Below are 22,523 nucleotides of genomic sequence, written 5' to 3'. Positions count from 1 at the left end.
ATAATAAATGAACGGTTAAAATCTTGGGCAGAATCATATGATATCATAACGGATGCACAATTTGGTTTTAAACCGAATTGTAGCACAGCCGACGCAATTTTTATTCTCAATGCCTTAATCGAAAAACAGCTGCATAATAAACATAAACTCTTTTGTTGCTATATCGATTACCGGAAAGCATATGACGTCATAAATAGGGGGCAGCTCTGGTACAAAATGATTCGATCAGGAGTTGATGGCAAGCTAATGGCTATTATTCGTTCGATGTACAATGATGTGAAACTGCAAGTTAAACACATGAGTTCCCTTTCTGACTTATTTAGTAGCAACGTTGGACTATTGCAAGGGGAAATAACATCGCCGATCATGTTCTCACTTTTTGTGAATGATATAGAATTCAGTCTTCAAAACGGTTTAAACGCTGGTATAACACTTGATCAATTATCGGTTTATCTACTCCTATTTGCGGACGATGCAGTTATTTTCTCCGAAACCAAAGAAGGCTTACAGCAATCTTTAGACAACCTAGAAATTTATTGTAATAAGTGGAACTTAAATGTAAATATTGATAAAACAAAGATAATGGTTTTTTGAAAGGGTGGTGTCTTGAACAAAAATTATAAATGGACATTCAAAGGCAATGAAATTGAAATAGTTAGTAACTTTAACTATTTAGGTATCGTCTTATCTAGTGGCGGATCATACATACCAGCCACAAACACCTTGTATGGTAAAGCGTCAAGAGCAATGAATAGATTGTTTTCTATAACAAAAGAGATGGTAGTCCCAATAAATATCATGTTCAAGTTATTCGATTCATATGTTGCGTCAATTTTGAATTATAATTGTGAAGTATGGGGGTTTATAACTGCCGATAATATTGAACGTGTTCACAGAAAATTCTGTAAAAGATTATTAAATGTAAAGATGTCAACTAATTCATTGTCATTGTATGCGGAAGTCGGTCGTTTCCCTTTAATCATTGGACGCTATTTAAGAATTGTTAAATATTTTCTAAAACTATATCAAACAAAACAAAGTAACTGTATTTTACACACTGTTATAAATATGCAAAGATCGGAAATTGTTCAAAGAAATAATACAGTGAATTGGTCATCAAAAGTTCGCGATATACTTAACCATTCAGGATTTGGAGATGTATGGTTATTCCCAGAATCTATTAATATCGACAAATTCATCCCTTTATTAAAAATAAGATTGCGAGATCAGTATGTAGCTGAATGGAGGACTAACATTGATTCGTCAACATCGTTATATATGTATAAAGAATTGAAACCTACATTCGAAAGGTCATCGTATTTAGATTTAATTGAAAACAAAAAACATAGAAGGATTATTGCCAAAATGCGTCTCTCATCTCATAAATTGTTAATTGAAACAGGCAGACATCATAATATTGACAGGAACGAAAGAATATGCCCCTTGTGTAGCTGTAACGATATCGAAGATGAGTACCATTTCATACTAATATGTCCGTTATACCTAGAAGAAAGAATCAAATATATCCCAGAATTCTATTACAAGCGACCTAGTATGTTCAAATTTATTAAACTCCTTAATAGTAGTAAGAAAACAACACTTAGAAAGTTAGCCATCTATTGTATATCATGTTTCAAAAAAAGAGATAACACTTTGTTTATTATCACATGATTGTTAAGAAGAACTATAGCTTATACTAACAATTGAGTGTACTTTGCTTGTTACATGTTGTTTGTTAACCATGGATGTATCAAATGTGGTTATGTTTTTATATGTATTCCATGTCACATTATAACTTGCAATTAGAGCACTCTCACTCTCCAGTGATGAGTGATTTATGAATTGATGAATGTAATTTATACAATGTTATTATTTATATTCATCACGCATGTCTGTAACATTATCATGTATTTGTATATGACGATAAGCTTGTTATGCTTAAGTCAAAATAAAAATGCTGTTCTATTTACTTTTTAAAGGTGAAGGGACTCTCATTTTCAATCACAAAGGAGGGAGGGGTGGAGTGAAGAGGGGTGTATAGTGTGGGGTGTGGACATTTATTACATTATCTTCCAAAAATGCGGAAAAAAATGCAAAAAATAAAATAAATTCGGGGGAGGGGGGGGGAGTGGGAGGGTTTAGGGGGGGATTCTTGGGTGCGATGGTTGGACGGTATTTCAAACATAAAATAATAAAAATAAATATTTGTGTTTTTTAACCGTTTAAAAAAAAAAAAAATTGGGGGGTGGGGGGTGGGTATAGTGTGAGGGTGTGGTGGTCATTTGTGAGATGAGATGAAAAAAAAAAAATTAGGGGGGGATTCGCTGGGGGGAGGGGGGGGGGTACTTTAGGGGTAAAGTGGACCAAAACACAAAACTTAACCAAATTTTCAATTTTCTAAGTATAAAGGGCCCAAAATTCCGTCCAAATGCCAGTCAGAGTTACATAACTTTGCCTGCACAGTCCCCTTATGATAGTTAATAAGTGTTGCAAGTATGAAAGCAATAGCTTTGATACTGTAGGAATAAAGTGGACCTAAACACAAACTTAACCAAATTTTCAATTTTCTAAGTATAAAAAGGGCACATAATTCTGTCAAAATGCCAGTCAGAGTTACATAACTTTGCCTGCACAGTCCCCTTATGATAGTTAGTAAGTGTTGCAAGTATGAAAGCAATAGCTTTGATACTTAAGGAATAAAATGGACCTAAACACAAAACTTAACCAAAATTTTCAATTTTCTAAGTATAAAAAGGGCACATAATTCTGTCAAAATGCATGCCAGAGTTATCTTACTTTGCCTGCCCAGTCCCCTCATGATAGTAAGTGTACCAAGTTTGAATGCAATAGCATTGATACTTTCTGAGAAAAGTGGACCTAAACGCAAAACTTAACCGGACGCCGACGCCGACGCAGACGCCAAGGTGATGACAATAGCTCATAATTTTTTTTCAAAAAATAGATGAGCTAAAAATCAGATAAATATCAGAACACATTTCGTAAAAGAAGTCTGTAAAACGGTAATTATAGAGAAAATTTGTCATTCCAAGGGGCCATAACTTGGCCAAAAATCAATGGACTCACAAAACTCAAACTTAATCTGCAAGTCATGTTGGTAGACTCACATTCTAAAATTTCACTAAATATCTAAAAGCGTGTCATAAAAAACTGAAAACTTTTAAGTCTAAATTCCATAACTTCGCCAAATATTTATTGACCAGAACAAAACTCACACTTAATCAGAAAGTCATGTTGGTTGACCCTTATGCTAAAAATCCACTAAATATCTGAAAGTGTTTCATAAAACAAAACAAGCGCAATGCTAAAGGTTTGGGTTAATTATGCATCATCTTCTTGGTTTTCTTAAATGCATTTGCGTTAAGTGTCGTCCCAGATTAGCCTGTGAAGTCTGCAAAGACTAATCATGGTCAACACTTTCCATTTTTATGGATTTTTTTGTTTAAATGAAGAATCTTTGAACAGAAAATCAAGTTTGGTGTTGGAACAACTCTTTACGCATTTAGTCATTTTCACAGAGCAAGGCTTAACTGTACCTGGAGCTGATCTATTTTATTGAGCCAATCTTCCCCGGTGATCCCTGACTTCACGGTCTGTAGCCACGCCCACAATATCTCCAGGAACCCCTCAAGCTCTCGTTCCCCCGGGAAATACTGCAAATAGAGCAGGGCTGCAACCATATGGCAAAAAAACAAACCATGTACTCTGCACGCACACCAGAACAAGGGCCAGTACAAAAGTTATCAAGTCAATAGTCAATTGAGCTTTAGCTTTGATTAAACAGTGTGACATGAAAACATACAGATACCTGTACAAGGGCTGCCACAAAAGTTGTTAAGCATTCACTTTTAAGGCTGAAATATAGTTTCACTGGAACAAAGTTCCAACAGTGAGCTTCACACATACCTGAACAAGGCCTGCCATAAAAGTTAAAAAGTCATCAACATTTTGCGCTGCAATATTTGAACGGGAGTACAGTTCAATCAGTATGAATACGGCACATACCTGAACAAAGTATGCCACAAAAGTTGTCAAGTCAACAACATGTTTTTAATAATTGAATAACTGAATTGGAACACAGTTCTATCAGTGTGAATTCTTGCTGCACATACCTGAACAAAGCATGCCACAAAAGTTCTCAAGTCACCAACGTTTTTTTTTATAATTGAATAATTGAATTGGAACACAGTTCTATCAGTGTGAAGTCTTGCTGCACATACCTGAACAAGGGCTGCCACAAAAGTTTTCAATGCTGCCAGCCTAACATCACTGATCTGCTGACAGAGAGGGATCTCCTGACGGAATGCGTAGTAAAGGGTGGACTCCAGGTCTCTCATGTACACAGCAGGCCTGAAAAGAAAAGAGATCAGATCTGGACTTGCTTAGAGGCTGCATTCTTGAAACAGCTTGTGTGGAATCTACTTGTGTGAAAACAAAAGCGTGTGTGGAATCATCTTGTGTGGAATCACGTATTTATCATAAAATCCGGTCCAAGACTAATACATTGTAGTTTGACTACAATTATTCTCAAGCAGACTTTGTCTAGATATTGAGTATTTCATGACTCTGTTAAACATTAAGTTGATATCATTACATTAACATACAATAATCTTATCAGATGCATTTTTGCGTCCAATTAAATTGGAGCAAACATAATGCATTGGCTTTTATTTAAAGACTTGTGTTTAAGATTTGTTAAAGATTGCTAACAGCCAAGAAATCAAGTATTTATAACTCTTGGGCCATCGGCAGATTTTGTCACAATCAAACTGTCAAGAATTCGAGTCTTGTTCTGGGGAAACCGGGCTTAACACAGGTGGGTAAAGTGTCATTCCAGTCTGCACAGACTACTCCGGGACAACACTTTTTGCTTTCATGGCATGGTATCATTGAAAGGTAGTCTCTTCTTAGAAACAAGAGGGCCTGAAAGGCCAAAAGTCGCTTACCTGAGATTCAAAGGAACTGACCTGTTCTGTGCAACCCAAGATGTCATAAGAAAAAAATGTTCTTACCAACTTTCGTCACTAGTGAACACCCTGGCAGCCACGTTTTTCTACAGACCAAAAGCATTTTCATACACATCCAAGATATCATTTAAACAAATATTCTGACAAAGTTTCATTAAGATTCATGAAGCCATATAAGGAAAAAGGCCCAGCCCCTGGTGGCCATATTTTTTAAGCAACTGGAACCATTTTCGAACTTGTTCAAGATATCATGGGGACAAATCTTCTGACAATGTTTCATGATGATCGGATAATAATTATGGCTTCTAGAGTGTTAACAAGGTTTTACTACATGTATAGCTATATAAGGAAAAATGTCATGCCCCCTTGACAGCCATGTTTTTCCACCAACCGGAACCATTTTCATAATTAATCCAAGATATCTTTGGGACAAATCGTCTGACCAAGTTTCATGATGATCGGACAATGAATGTGGCCTCTAGAGTGTTAATAAGGTTTTACTCAAGCAATAAATAGCCATATAAGGAAAATGCCCCGCCCCCTGTTGGCCATGTTTTTAAAACAACCAAAACCATTTTTGAACTCATCCAAGATATCATTGGGAAAAAATTTCTGACCAAGTTTCATGAAGATCGGAAAGTAAATGTGGCCTCTAGAGTGTTAACAAGGTTTTACTATAGCCATATATGAAAAAATGCCCCGCCCCCTGGTGGCCATGTTTTTCAACCAACTGGCATCATTTTTGAACTCGTCCAAGATATTATTAGGATGAATCTTCTGACTAAATTTCATGAAGGTTGGACAATAAATGTGGCCTCTAGAGTGTTAATAATAAAGCCATAAATAGCCATATAAGGAAAAATGCTTTGCCCCTTGGCAGCCATGTTTTTAAAGCAACCAAAACTATTTTCAAACTCATCCAAGATATTATTGGGACAAATCTTCTGACTAAGTTTCATGAAGATCGGAAAATAAATGTGGCCTCTTAGAGTGTTAACAAGGTTTTACTATAGCAATATTAGGAAAATGCCCCGCCCCCTGGCGGCCATGTTTTTCAACCAACCGGCATTATTGTTACACTTGTCCAAGAAATTATTGGGATGAATCTTCTGACCAGGTTTCATGAAGATCGGACAATAAATGTGGCCTCTAGAGTGTTAACAAGATTTTAGTATAGCCATATATAGCCATATAAGGAAAAATGCCCCGCCCCTTGGCAGCCATGTTTTTCAAGCAAACGTAACCATTTTCGAACTCATCCAAGATATTATTGAGTCCAATCTTCTGACCAAATTTTATGAAGATTGGACAATAAATGTGGCCTCTAGAGTGTTAACAAGGCAAATGTTGACGCCGCACGACTGACAAAAGGCAATCACAAAAGCTGACCATGAGCACATTGTGCTTAGGTGAGCTAAAAATTAAATAAAGGCAAAAAGTGTCATCCCTGATTAGCCTTTGCAGACTGCACAGGCTAATCTTGGAGGACAACTAACCCACAGGCATAATGCCCACTTTTCATAAAACAAATTTTTTAAATAAAATTCATTTTAATTATTAAATACTTACCTGTTATCTCATGCTTATACTTTCCAAGGGGAATTAACTCATCCGGAATTTTAACTGGGAATCCGCCACCTCAATACCGTAATTCTGGCTAGGTTAAACATAGTGCAATGCAACCTAGCCAAAAATCGGTAACCAACCCTCAATATTCTTTCAATATATATACAAAAATATTAATCGAATAGCGGGGTTGGAGGTGGGACTTACCGATAACAGGTAAGTATTTAATAATTAAAATGAATTTCATTAAAAAAAATTGTTTTAATGTCATAAATACTGACCTGTTATCTTATGCTGATTTTGCAGCTGCGGTGGGAAGGTTCGTATATATTTTCCCAACACAGTAGAACCCATAAACAGGGTTATCAGCTAATGATAGCAAAACCCTAAACAAGGGTTATCAAGTAATCTTCGTTAAAACGGTATTAATTATGACTTCTCGGACAGAGTAATATGTCTATGTCGTAAAGAAGACACTACCGTTAGTGAAACCACAACAAGCCCAAACATATACAAATTGTATTGTTGGCACTTCAGAAAACGAAGATAAAAAGATGACAAAGGTGGTCGGATTCCTCCAGAAAACAGCTTAGAGCCAACAAAACAGACAGAGCTCTTAATTCATGCGGTCAGATCCTAAAAAGGAATGAATCCTTAGATAGGATAAGAGTAACTTTCCTTAGTCGAGGTCTAACCCCGAGAAATAGAAGCCGCAGACACCAGTTTAAGAAAAACTTGGAAACTTGAAGGTAGAGCCATATAGAGGACTTGATATTAAGCAAGGAATCCTGGCTGACACAACAAAGTGAAAACGACATTAGATCCAACTGGAATTGGTCGTATTCAACAGAAAAAGCATGAATTTCACTTCTCCGTATGGTAAAAGCCATAATAAGAAGGAAAACCGTCTTAAAATTATATTGGAACTGTTAATACTGATGAAAAAGGTTCATAGGAAGCTCATTAAGCATCCCAACATGTAACACAAGTCAAAACCGCTTAAGAAGGTAAAGGAACGAAAAACATAGTGTTGACGTTCCATAGTTTGGATCAGTTCCAAAATAGGTAAGACAGCACAGAGTTGCGATGACTTACACAAAACAAGGTATACAAAAGCATAATCTCTATCCTTTGATGAAGAAAAGAACAAAATTTCTTATCATCAAGAAAAAGATGAGAAAAACCTCTATGTATCTAGCAGAGTGATTAAGGTAATAACTATGCTCTTGAATACCCAGTCAAAAATGAATTTCCATAGAACCTTTATACAGTTCTGATGGAATTATCCTTGCACAAGTAACAAGGATTGAAACTCTTAACAGAAAAACGTTGTTCTGTAGAGATTACTAAAAGTAAATAATGGCCAGACATGTAGTGGCACATGTTTGGATCAGTAAAAATATGTCTCTCCGAGATATGATATTTGACCTGAGAAGAAGTTTCCTGAAAATAATTGTACAGGAGCCTTAAAAGGTCGTAGAACCATAATCCCATGGTTCATTAAGTATATTGCATGAAATTATGGCAAAAACTCAGTTATTGCAAAAACTCACCAAGAAGGCAAGATATTCCAGTTTATGTCAATGGACGAATGTATAACAATCACACACCCTGCTGGATCGATTTCTGTGAACTGCATTATTGACGTTGTTCAGCATACCGGTATATACTGCGATATACGATCGCATAACGCTAATTACTAGCATTTGATGATAAACAACATTCTTCGATATACTATGCAGTACACCATGCAAATTCACTGCCGCGCATGCGCAATTACATTATTTGAACCCAACGGAAAAAATAATTCGACAGAAAGAACTGCAGGTCAAAACGTCCAACAGGGCGTTCAGACGACCTGGTATGAGTAAGACGATAGAGAAAATTTGTTGTTCTTGCAAAGAACGAATAAGTTCCTGATTTCCAGATACAAGGAGTGATAATATGATCACCTCCGTGTCTGTAAGTAAACCACGACCGATGTGTGATAGTTGAAACCATCACAAAGGAATCGTGAAAATGTGTTGTAAATGAAAAACAGCTAAAAAGAATTTTCGCTTTTCAAGATGTAGATGTGCAGGTGATATTCATTAGGATACCACATAATTGAGTAAATCAAGATACGTTGTTCTATGTGATCGTCCATAACCTTCTCTGCTCACATCTGTATAAGATGTAAGGAAGGTTGTGGTAGAATCAACTATATTCTTGCCAAGATAATCTTCTAGTCTAGACACCACTGAATAGTGGTAAATAATGACAAAAAGATGGAAATCTGTGTCATTGAATAATCCCGAGATTAATACAATTAACTTAAAAATAAAGCTGCAACAGATGTAAGAAAAGACGTCTCAGCAGAAAGACCGGTGACCGGACCGGTAAATACCGACCGGTGACCGGAACCATTTGTCAAGGATGGGTGGGCAAAGAAATCACGGCAAGCCGAACTTTCCCACTCCAAACACACTTGAAAATTGGTAGAATAGGACAGTGTTTAACACTTATATGTTTATGACCTATCTACAGAATAATGCCTCTTCTTGAACCAATAACAGGCGCCTTTAAAATCCTGGATAATACAGGTCGTGAAGTCATCGATTTGCGAAGTACGGAAATATGATTGACAGTGGTACCTCCGGAATCGGAGGTGTGATGGCAGAAAAAGGTGAAAACCCTAGGAGTAACCTTAAAGGGGTTCACGCTTGCCGGTAGAATGCATGGTAGTCTTAAATTCTGACTTGATTAATCCATTTACTTCAAGACTCCTAACCGGGACAAATTCCGAGAGGAATACGACCAGTACTAGGAAGACGGCCTGTTATGGCCAGAAGTGTAATAGAAGAATAACTTTAAGATGAGGTCCCTCCAGATCCTAGGATCTATGTTCAATAGCTCCCAAGCCATCTACAAGACTGTAGCCGCTATGCGGTCAATCTGATAGGCAATCCTATGTATCAGAACTCTTGTTGATTCCAGTAGCTTGAAAATATGCACTGTCGTAGGAGCAATAGAAAAGCAGAAGTCGATACAAAATGTCGTCTTGCTAATCCTGCTAGCGTCATTAATGTGTCCCAACTGTTCCTTGACACTGACTGCAAAATCTGTAGCCGACAGGTAAAGGCGGTTAAAACAATTCATCCTTCGGGTCTCGAACATCAATTAATAGAGGTCAAATAGTAATGTTCGACCTCAATGCTAGTCTCCGAGCCCAGTTCCGCCGATCTATCTGCAAGACCAGTAGTCTGCATGTAGCGGGTTGAGATAGAAGTACAAATAACAGATATAGCATGATTTGGTAACCGTCGCCAGTAGAACATCAGTATTGAAAAACACAAAAAGTCATGTAGATTGTTGAATCCATAAAATATAGTATTCAATACAATCATAGCCAGGGGTATACAACTAGGTAATGTAGACAATACCCATGATACTAAAAATTGACAGATGAAAACACAGTGGAATACCGGTAATTGGTAACTGGTGACCGAACCGGACCGGTCAATGACCGGTAACTGTAGCCAGGTGAACAGACCAGTCATAATATGACCGGTGATGTTACCAGTTAAAGACCGAAAAATGGTGGAAGCCATATGGTCTGATATCAATGTCAAGCACTGCTCGGAAAAGAAGATCGTGCCAAAAATCCAATCCGATGGCGATGAAACATCACTTATTCTGACTGGTGACCAGTGATCGGTGATATGACCGATGAATGGTGACCGATGTCCGGTGATCGGGACCGGTATAATATAACTGCGTCAGAATGGAAATATCTGGTGCAGAAGAATGACCATCCACGAAGTCATCTGATAATGTTAACCGGAAAACAACGGTAGATTATCAGTATTAATAGGCATTAAGTGTCCTTGTAGTCGTAGTGGAGAAAAGAACAGCTTATCCCGAAGCCTGAAAGTTAAACAAACTAGTGTTCGTATACAACTACGGCTCGGTGACTGCAACATGTGTGGATGCCATTAGAAAAACCATCACACGTGGAATGGAGACATGATATTCCTAAAGGAATAAAATGGAGAACGTCGATATGACCAGTAGGTTCATTAACGCCTACGTGAGAAGTGGCGACATCCATATAACTGCGATGCCGAAATATTGTTCGGCTACGCTGGAAATATTGTCTTCTACAATATTGTCTCCGTGAGCATTGACGTGATCGCTTACGAGCGTATCAACGCCGAGAACTGCTCAATGAAGGAGAGGTATGTTCGATAACTATCCTGTTGTGCTCAATGAAGTCCGCTGATGTCTACGTGAAGGTTGACGACGTCCTCGTTTCCTGCGATGTCGAGATCTGGATCGGCCGAGATGTGGATCGGCTGCGATGAGACCGAGATCTTCTAGAATACCGTCTCCGTGAGTGACAACATGATCGCTTACGAGAGCCGCGACGATGAGAACTGCTCGACGAAGAAGAGCGTGTCCGATGTCCTTGATGAAGAGGATGTATTCGACGACGAATAGGAGAATAATTCAATGATGAAGACCGAGTTCTTCTTCTTGACCGGTGACTGGTGTTATCGGTGGCAGGCCTAACTGATGACTGTTGACCAGACCGGTGATCAATGACCGGACCGGTGACATGACCGGTGATCAATGACCGGACCGGTGACATGACCGGTGACCGGACAGGTGACATTACTGGTGACCGGACCAGACCGGACCGGTGATCAATGACCGGACCGGTGACATGACCGGTGACCGGACCGGTGATCAATGACCGGACCGGTGATCAATGACCGGACCGGTGATTAATGATCGGACCGGTGATTAATCACCGGACTGGTGACATGACCGGTGACCGGAACGGCCGTCAGACGTCGATCAAAGGTCCGTGATCAACGTCCCCGGTGACGTACCAGTCATATCATAACCAGTGTTGTCACCGGATAATGACCATATGGCGGATGCGAAATGGTCCGGCATTGGTCGATGTCCTTGACCAATGCCATCGGGCACAGACCGGCTGACGGGTGTCACCATATGGTCTGATGTTGACCGACTGTCTAAGAGACTTAGCATAGTACGGTCGCGATCGTGCCCGATACCCGGTGACTGATACTGCAACTATCATCCATGATCTGCGAAGTCACCGGGTATTTATCCACTCTTGTTTCTGCTACCATCATGTAGTCGAATATATGAAAAACAAGAGCAAAGCATATTCAACCATAAACTGGTCACAGACCAGATTATCATACGGCACATAAAATCATTATTTGACCATAATGAAAATTATAATAATACTGCCGTAGAACATAAATTAAACAAAAGTTTAATTCAAAACAGATGAAAAATAAAATGACGATCAATTAGATTGTCATACGGAACGTTAAAATCATTATTGCACACAATGGCAAATGATAAACAATCTGTCAATAGAAAAACACGCTTTGCACGATCTCGTAACACATTAGAAGAACATGCTTTGCACGTTCTAGCAATGTATTAGAAGAGCACGTTTTGCACGTGGTCGTTCGCGTCTGAAAACACCCAGCATGGTAGAAATAAACCATTGTTGGATAAAAACAAACATGGCTTACATGTACCTTTTACAAATGAAAAAAATCCATTAAATCCACACAAATTAATCCGAATGAGAAATAAAAAGATAAATAACATAATTTATCCATTCATAACCCCAATCAACCAAGTGAAATAAATCGAAAAACAATATTTTAATTCAGAGCCGTAAAAGACACGTATACACCTGGTCGATCCGGAAAGAATATTGAGGGTTGGTTACCGATTTTTGGCTAGGTTGCATTGCACTATGTTTAACCTGTATTACGGTATTGAGGTGGCGGATTCCCAGTTAAAATTCCGGATGAGTAATTTCCCCTTGGAAAGTATAAGCATGAGATAACAGGTCAGTATTTATGACATTAAAACATGGCTCATTTTTTCATTACTTTTTTTGATCTTCCAGGTTTTCATTTGTATCAGGTGAGTCTTCATCGTTCCCTAAAATATTGAGCAGTTCTTTTTGCAGGAATGCCTTTCTAGCTTCTACACTCTTCTTGCCAGATTCTAGTTGAGCAGGGGACAGCAATCCTGTCAGGGCTTTGACCATGCTCTCACGAGAGTTGTCAGTCCTGGAACCAGACAAGAAAATACTGGTTATTACCAATTCATGTACACAAGGGTTTGCACTGTCAATTGACATTGTCGCCATGTATGACAATTTTTATTATTTTGTACAGTACATGTGCGCCGAAACAATTTTATTCAATGCTTTACAAAGGGCTTCCATTGCTTTTCTATCAGATACAAGGTTATCAGTTTTATTAGTGATATCCAGTGCAACAACATCATAAAACAACAGAGAACAAAGGGATCTAGGCACCTCACATGAGTTAATGATGATATGAATTAGCAAATATTTATTAAGAAATCCCCCTATCAAGTTTTAAAGAGTGGGCGAATAAAAGTGACCTCTAGAGTGTTAACGAGCTTAGACCTAACATTTGTTCCATGACCTTCAACCACTGAGCGTATATATATCTCACGATCATCTGTACAAATATGTAAATCCTCCCAGGCTTTACAAACAGCACAAACAAAGCCGCCCACACACAAACTGAGGGAGGGACTACTCTATGCCCTCTAACAGGGGATAATTACAATGTTTTTGCTTAGTGAATCGGTCCATTTTTAGGCCCCAAGTGAACTTGAAAGCAATCCCCAGTAACTGGTCGCATACTTGAGCCTGATTTTTTGGTCAAATTTGGGGCTGATTTTCCCAATGTCAACAAGTATGTATTTTCCCAAAATGACTGTCTAATATTCCCAAATGGAGGTTCCCCCCATATTCCCATATAGAGGCCCCCCCCCCCCCCTCTTGCAATTACAATGCAACATTAAGTTAACATGGAACCTTTAAAATATCAAGATAATATTGAAAACAATTCCTCTCAATTTGTAAGTATTAGTTAACAAAAAAAAAACAACAACACCAGTGTCCCAATTTTAGCCAAAACTACTAAATTTTCCCAATCCAAAGGACCCAAGCCCCTTTCCCACAATGGTGACTGAAACCTGTGCAAGTTCTTTAATTTGTACTTTGCAAGGTTGGTGAATGTTCCATCCCTGTTGATGAGGAAGAGGGCTGGTATGGTGGTGACCCCAAACTTCTCCACGGCCCCGTGCAGCATACGGCGCACCAGGAGGGGGCGGTACTTGAGGGTGTCCAGGATCACCTGGAAGGCATACACAATTGCGCTCAAGACACTTAAGAATGGTAAGCTCCATAGGCAAAGCATTTGAGTCATTTTAAGCTCTGGTAAAAGGGGGCTTAATTCATGTGCGTTAAGTGTCGGCCCAAGCTAGCCTATACAGTCTGCACAGGCTAATCAGGGATGACACTTTCTGCCTGGATTTAATTTTTGTGTAGAAAATACATACTTCTTTTAAACCAAAAAAAATCCATAAAAGTGACACTTGGTCATCTCTGATCAGCCTGTGCGGACTGAATTAAGCCCCATTTTCCCAGAGCAAGGATAATTTATTTAAAAATAGCAACATTTATGTAGTAATTTGAAATATTTCAATACAATAATGAATCAAATAAACCTCAATAGCTCAAGATCTAACCAACGTATTCAATTCATGTTATATAAGTTGACATTTTCAAAAGAATAAAAGAGAAGCCATTTTAGTAAATAATAAAGAAAACCAATTATGCTAATTGTAGAGGACTTAAACTTTATCTAAGGGGACAAAATAGGTAGGATGCACAATAACAATAATGTATATTCTAAAACTAAGTAGCAGCATGTATGTTAACAATTAATCTTGAATGTACATCTAGGTCAATACATAATTATCACATTCCGTCCCAACGCCAGCATAACTACATGTATTGCAACAAAGACAGGTGGTTTAATAGATAACTCAAAAGAATTTATGAGATAAACAATCAATACTTGTCCCACATTTAAAGTGTTTGTTGGACATTTCAACCTTTGTGCATTTTCTTAAGTGATTACAAAACAGAAAATTTATTTATTTAAAATGCTCATATCTTTTGTAAACACACTTAATTTTCTTGCCAGATAGATAATATTGAAGTATACACCATAATATTATTATGTTACATTACAAAAAGTGTTCAACAAAAATGAATACATGGGGTTTCCTACATTACGTTATGCCTTAAAAGTAAAGTTCACATGTTATATCCATTTTACATGTGCTGTAGATACATGTACCATTATAAGTCTGAACAAATACCTGCCTCTTTGTCTGTCCTGTGTTTATATCAAAAGATTTAGAAAATACTAAATAATTGTATGTTTTCCTATGTTTTACCTTAAATTTTAGTAATTAAAGTATAAACGACAAATTTCAATTTGGGCATTAAAACTTGAGTCAAGTGCAAACTCTATGTACCTGCGTGCCTATGTTGGACTGCTCATCCTCAAACACAAACGCCACATGGTGATGCTCATCCTTTGCCTCATCCCAAATATGTTCCATGGATCTAAAAAGGGAGCGTAAGCAAAGATACTATAGAAAATACATCTTAGTCGCTAGAAGCATGCATCTTCTTTATTCAAATAATTTACAAATTAAATTAAACATTTAAATTGTGTCAAGAGATTTCTAAGTGTAACTGTTGCTTGAAATTGGTTTATTATTTCCTGTGTTCACATTTAAGATTAAAAATGATACATCAATGGAACAAACACAAATTTCTGTAATGTTGTTCATTTTTTATAAAACAAACGAAGCCCCTTGATAGTTTGCCACATACTTGATTGGCGACAGTCGAGGCCAGTCATCAGGAGCCAGCACACTTTCACTGCTCAGGAAGTCAACTATCTTGGTCTCTATTTCTGACTTGTTTTGTTCGTAGAACGTCTCTACTGTAGAGTTTTCCTTGTGCATCGGAGCAAACAGCTGTGAATAAAGAAGTGTTAAGTATGAAACAATATGTAACTTTCTTATTGCCAATAAAAAATATGTTCTCATTTTGATTCATAGGAATGAAACCATCAGGATATGAGACTTAATGATTGACTTGCCAAGCCTGAGAAATATTGTTTTAACTTATTGCTTAACTTGGAAAATAAAATAAGTAAAATATCATTAACAATAATTGTATACAGCTAGCATGGGTGCAAGCCGTTGTTGGAATACTTTTATTTCCACAGTTCTTGATCATGATTGTAAATAAATGTTAATAATGATAGCTGAAAATCATGTGATAGCTCTATTAAAATAAAGTTACGCTTGACGCTAACACACACATAACTATTTAGCTAGCACTCCAATCAAAGTTGTCCTATTAAACTGATTGCCAATCACAATCATTATGTAAAATGAAAAGAAAATCTATGATTTTAAAAACCTTCAAAGTTGCAATCGGTTATATAACAAGGGGAAAACTTACACATTTAGGTAAAAAAATAATTATGATCCTCAGAACTTTTTCAGCCTTACACACAGATGTCAAGGACAACAAGGGACAAAATTGTCACAAAACCATGTTTTCAATTTGAAAAAAAGTCTGATAAAGGGAGACAATTCAAAATGTGCATACTTACCCCCCTTGTGTAAAATTCAATCTATTTTTACTCGTGGCGACCTAGATTTCAATTTGAAAAAAAAGACTGATAAAGAGAGACAAATCAAAATGTGCATTGTTACTTATTGTTCATAGTTACCCCCCTTGTTTCAAAATCAATCTATTTTTTGTTGTGGCGACCTTGACCTTGGAGATATTGACGTAATTCTTTCGCTCAACACACCGTCCAACGATGGTGAACAAATGTGCCAAATGATTTTAAAATCTCACAATGAATGACATAGTTATGGCCCGGACGAGCTCATTTATGGCCATTTTTTACCTCTGAACTCAAATTGTGACCTTGACCTTGGAGATATCGACGTAATTCTTCCGCGCGACACACCGTCTAATGATGGTGAACAAATGTGCCAAATGATTTTAAAATCTCACAGTGAACGACAAAGTTATGGCCAAGACAAGCTTGTTCCGCCAGCCCGCAAGACCGCCCACTGACATTCGCCAATCTTATAACCAGATTTTTCCTTCGGAAAACCTGGTTAACAAAACCGCTGTAGGTAAACATCATGCTACCTTAGCTTGTTCAGCTAAGGCTGGTAAATGCAAACAAGAGTTTGCTCACCTTAAACACTGGGAAGCCCCTGACATCGTACTGACGACAAAGGTTGGTGTTTTCCTCGGCTGCACAGTTTACCGCACCAATCTGAACTACAGGCCACCAGTCTGTAAATACACAAATATATAAGGCTTAAAAGACTATTTTTAAAAATCATCAGAGTTAATAAAATAAAGAGGAATAGAATTCAGGTTATTGACAATAAAACATGTTTTTCTGTTAAAACTTTGTTGTGTGCATGAGTAAGAAAAAAACACCCACTGACCCAGTCCGCTCTTTAATAGAGCTCAATAAAGTGTTAAGGGTACACTTCCTGCTACTGCTTCAGAAGATTGTTACTGCTTCCTGCTAACAACAATTACATAAAGTTAAAAATCCTGATATCAAACAGGGAATGAACCACAGGCTCAGGCTCCAGAGTGGTAGTCAGCAACTCTGCGCCGCTTAAGGCTGGTGTTGAATAATTACATTACCGCTTTGATAGTTTATAAGTATGTGTATTTGCAAGTCTCTGTTTTATGTAATGTAATATTATTATGTTATACCTAGTTACAGAAAATAATATGTATACTTTAGTATGAAGACAATGAACTTGTGTATAAGTCTGAATAAACTGTCAGTCCGTCTACTGTTGGATGTGACCTTACTTCACTTCACGTATTACTGTTCTTATGTAGTAGCAGTCGTGGCTTTGAGCGTGCATTTTTCATAACTATCACTTAGGAAAGGCTTATGGAACTCAGCAATCTACTTTTTCATCATTGCGCATTTGTCAACATAGTTGTATAGGTATATTATTATTCGGATATACACATTTCGGATAATTTCCGATTGTCTCAATTTTAAATTCAAATTAAAGATGTAAATATTAAATCTGTACAATGCTTAATAATTCAAATGGAGCACCTATCTTTTCGGCAGCAAACTCTTTCCACGTCGGTGCGAAACTTATACAGTGACCGCACCAGCTGTTATAAAACTCGACCACCCAAATGCTCTTGGAGCCGACAACATTTCTGTCAAAATTGCTCGAGTTTAAAATGAAAACATTGTCATTTTTACCGTATAGCCCTTTAACACTTTTGCTGAAAACCGCTTTATAAAACAGAAAAGTAATTAATAGTGTATTCAGCATTTTATTTGTCTGCTTCATTGTACGTGTACACATACACGTCTCATGTTTGTAAACAATTGAGTGATTATCCGGAAGAACGTCAAGTTTTTAGGCTACGTAACACTAATAAAAATTGACAATAATTGGGAATCACTTATTTCAGGGACCTGCTTATTTTAGCGAGTTTTTTTAAATAAACATATTTACTCATAAATGTATAATGTATTGAATAGTCTCAAAAAATTATACATGAAACTTTATGTTCTTCCGGATAATCACTCTTTCATGCTTATATATATATATATATTTTAAATAATATTAAAAATAATTACATGAAAAGTTTAGATGAATAACTTGTGTTAATAATTAAAAAGTGGACTTACAATCATAGTATTGCAAGTTCATGTAGAAATAACTAACATTATTTTCATAGGTAATATACTTTACATATTGATTTGTTTTAATTTAAGTCGGATACATATAATGCTTCCGATCGTTTCATATAGCAATCTTGGATGAACAATGCAGATTTATGAATAAGTCTCTTATCAGTCAGCATACATGTTAGCCTCTCGCTATACGGAATGTTAGTTATGTTTGGTTTTATATTTGATACACAGTTATAATATGATAATCTTAATCTGCTTATGTCCCATAAATTGACTACCGGTATTTAAAGAGATTGCAGTTTGTATTTGTTAAAAAAATATACATGACATTTAAAAGAAGTAGAATTTGGTAATATGGTTATTTACAGAAAATGTATAGGGATTATAATTGTACATAATTTCTCCTGTTACATTTAACATGAAGTTAATGAGCTTTTTACAATCTGGGTTTGTATAGTTTTAACATTGTATAAACTCATTATTTTATTTCAACAAGCATATTGTAAATTTCACTGGGGTCAATTAAAATGTTTCCGTTCACAATTTATTAAAAAAGACGTGTACATTTTAAAAAACGCTGAAAGCACAACATTTAATAAAGCAAGAAATGTATTTGCAACAAAGCAAGCACAATAATCAACTTAACAACTTTGAGCACAATTAAAATTGAAACGGCACATTTAAAAAAAAAAACATTCGAAACCAATCATAGGGTCACCAATACTGGTACCTCAGGATACACTATTTTTTAAATCCATCTGCCAAGTGTCAAATTGCAAAACTGTGAACATATACTGATAAAAAATACGGTTGCCAAAGGCAATAATAAAACTGACAGTGAAGAAGGGATTTTGATAAAGGCAGTGTACTTTTTACACAAAAATTACAGTCGAAATAAGAAATACTTGGTTTGAATATTCCGTTTTATACATGCCCGTTCATTTAGCAAAGTTAAGGTAATAAGAATATGACTATTTGTATAAGTTCATATCATTTGAAAAGTTCAAAAGTGCATTTTTATGGTACTAATCAATTCCAGGATTTCATAGTTTTGGAAATGATATATTTCTTAAAAGGGTGATTTCCAATAAAGATCATTTGATTTCATTATAATCAATGTACAGTTTTTTCAGGATGTTATTGCAATAAGAAAAAGTATACGTAACTGTAAAATCATACGCAATGCAACACGTTTCAACGATTACATTAACCTACAAATGCCGCATCGTGTATTCGGGTATAACTTTTCCATAATTGCGCCGTTATTAAAGGGGCCTTTTCACAGCTTTTGGCATGTTTTGAAGTTTGTCATTAAATGCTTTATATTGATAAATGTAAACATTGGATTAAAAAAGCTCAATTAAAAAATAAAGAATAAAAAATAAAACAAAAAAGGTGACCCTCGGCAGGAGTCCTGGAATAAAAAGTCTACCTCTTAGGCCACTCGGCCATCCTTCCTAATATCATGTTAGATGTATTTTATACTATATATAAGCAACCTTCGGAGTTTCACAAAATATAACAACTCCAAATTATTAATTCGTTTCGCGTTTAAACGCTTTATAATTTTCAGGTTTTTAAATCGTAAAAAGCATATAATGGCTTTTTTAGAGCATGGTATACGTTCAGTATTACTGTTTCCTCACAAATATCATAACTAAAACGAAAATTTGCGAATCTGAAACATTTTTTTTCAATCTTGTCAATTTACCCAAACGTGAAAATGCCCCTTTAAAACACCATACAATAGATTTTGTTATTCCGGATAACATGGCTCAATATGGTATCTCTATATAGACATACCGGTTTTCAAAATGTCATTACCATACAAAATCCATACGTTACATTGCGTTAAACCGGTTTCCGCGATTAAATTGACAAACAAATGCCACTGTAATATTATTCGTAATATTTGGGTATGTTTCTTTTTTTGTTGTAAACTTTGCAAAGACTGTATCTGTTGTAAACAACAACGAGCAACTACACTGCCTTAAAGGGACTGTCCAATAGATTAAAGCGTCGATCGACGCGAATCGATATTTTGGGAAACTACGAGATTGCTTATATAGCTAAAAAATACCTACGCATTTGACGTAAGCGTGAATGGTCGAGTGATAAAGTCGGAAGATATATGACTCCAATCTTCCATGACTCAAGGGGTCAGTGGTTCGAGCCCCGTGGAGTTTAACGTTTTTTCTTCTTTTTTAAAAATAGTTTTCTTAATTTTTACTGGATATTTTTAGTTCAAATGTTTAAATTTATCAATATAAAGCATTTAAAGCAGTTAATGACAAGCTTTAATACATGCCAAAATCTGTTGGACGGCCCCTTTAAGCGCTTTGATAGTGTTCTACCGTCACACAAAAGATATAACAGTTACTTTACAAACCCTTTTCGTGGTTTCATTGTGAATTTAAAGCGCGTTTCTGACCAATAAGAACGTGTTTATTTAATGTAACTTTAAACTGAATGAAGTATTGAACATGTCAGCGCTCAAGAGAACATTTTGATTTCGCCTACGGACATTAAATTTTGAGACGTTTAAGTGTTACAGTCTGTCAGTAAAAAATAAAAAGCTGAACATTTCAGCTGATATTCGAAATTCATCCCCGCGTTAGTGAGTCAACAAGTTAGATTGGTAGGAGGGGCACACTCCAGGTCCTAGCATTCCTCACATAAAGCAGCCTCAGGCGCGGTGGACTTCATCAACTTCAAAATACGACTACATTATTCGATTTGCGAGGAAGTCCTGAACTCAGATATCCTTCAGGAAGACAAAACCATACGCTTCGTCCCGATCGGTTTATCACTTTCGGCGGAAAGCGGTTCGGAACAGGGGCGGGAGCAGTGGAAGTGGAATCCGCGGAAGATGGCCAAGTCGGACCAATGTAGCAATATGGAATCGGCTCTCGAGGTCTGGTCTTATGAAAGCATGGGTAGTGTCAACGGGCAATTTACAAGGGACGGTCTTTAAGTCATGGCGGAATGCCAGTAATCTACCCGACTCCAATTCAGTGTCGTAAGGCCCCGTACTATGGGTACAAGGTTATACAAACACATTACTCTAATATGTACCTGGCATAGGGTCTCATGTTTTATATAAGATGGTGCACGTAGATGATTCCGTATCAACTTATAAGATGATGTTTCCATGACACCTTATGAGAATTTAAGCAGTCTCGGGGAAGTAGTTCGAAGATATAGTTTAGTAGGAAAGAGTTTTATAACAATTTGTTATATTCACCAATAGCAGTATTTTTTTCCATAATAAGCTTATCATAGTGACAGGTTATTTCAGGAAAATTAAATAGCTTTTTTTGTTTTGCGTTATTTTAAATAAAAAATTGTATTTGCCTTGCAAAGTTTTAACAACTCTTTGTTAGCTCCATTATATCAAATGCTTATGTCTCATTGAGACGATCTTGAGTCCGTTTTCGTTGGTAGATCATGTACTTACGGGTAGTGCCTTTAGGCGAAATTATAAAAACGCAACCATAGATCGAACTCGGAAATCCCCGATCGCGAACACTATATCCTATGCGCAACAGCGACCTCGAACACTGGCGATACTTTAAACCCAAATATAGAAGACCTCGAAGACTAAATGTATTTATACACCACGTGTAACCGAAATATTGAGAAATTGTATGAGCATAAACAGAAACGACCCATTAAAACACGAGGGCGTTCAATTCCCAGTTAAGGTCAACCGATGGAACAAAACTCAGTGTTAACTTATACAATTAACAAATATTGCTTTTCGTTGTTTTAATAATAATAATAATCGTCGTCATCATTTTATTTCATTAACAATTACGATAAATAAACAATATTTATTTATACATTTTTTTTCAATATGGTCTTCATTGAACATAAACAAGTTAAACCGTACATATTCTACAACAGTCTCAAACACAATCGTAGTTTTTTCTGTCATGCCGTCGTGTTAGCGGTAGGGAAAGTGAACAGATACGGACACACCAAAACAAAACATATATCCGCCGAAACGACCATTTTATGACATTTTTTGTTGTTTCGTATTGGTGGGTAGGAAGGCAAAAACACGTCGACCCATGGGCACGACGCACGCGACAGATGTGGAAAAAAGGATCCACCAAAGAGAAATCAAACATACGCAATGTTCAAGTAAAATATCAGGGACTTCGTGATAAAATGCTTTCGGAGATCAATGAAGACCAACCCTAACTAATTAAAGACATCTGAACTAAATAAATCAGTATTGTACCGTACAGTATTCGCAGGCGTTTTGTACGAAGTGATATTTGAAAACAGCCTTTCTAACCAGACA

The 22,523-nt window shown here is 36.8% G+C and overlaps 1 protein-coding gene across 1 annotated transcript; it reads right to left on the bottom strand.

The window, feature by feature from the left end:
- Positions 1-3,530: 3,530 nt before the first annotated feature.
- Positions 3,531-17,919, bottom strand: LOC127831358 (sulfhydryl oxidase 2-like). The gene is made up of 8 exons (XM_052356328.1): positions 17,618-17,919; positions 16,718-16,818; positions 15,322-15,467; positions 14,958-15,048; positions 13,629-13,765; positions 12,479-12,661; positions 4,239-4,368; positions 3,531-3,671 (listed from the first exon to the last, which is right to left on the bottom strand). Exons 1-8 carry the CDS (start codon positions 17,877-17,879, stop codon positions 3,531-3,533), a joined length of 1,191 nt encoding a protein of 396 aa, XP_052212288.1. The 5' UTR covers positions 17,880-17,919.
- Between the last annotated feature and the right edge of the window lie 4,604 nt (positions 17,920-22,523).

The sequence above is a fragment of the Dreissena polymorpha genome, chromosome 5 (assembly GCF_020536995.1).
Source record: "Dreissena polymorpha isolate Duluth1 chromosome 5, UMN_Dpol_1.0, whole genome shotgun sequence".
Lineage (NCBI taxonomy): Eukaryota > Metazoa > Mollusca > Bivalvia > Myida > Dreissenidae > Dreissena > Dreissena polymorpha.
Note: the sequence above shows the minus strand (reverse complement) of the source record. Positions and strands in the feature narration are given on the sequence as shown.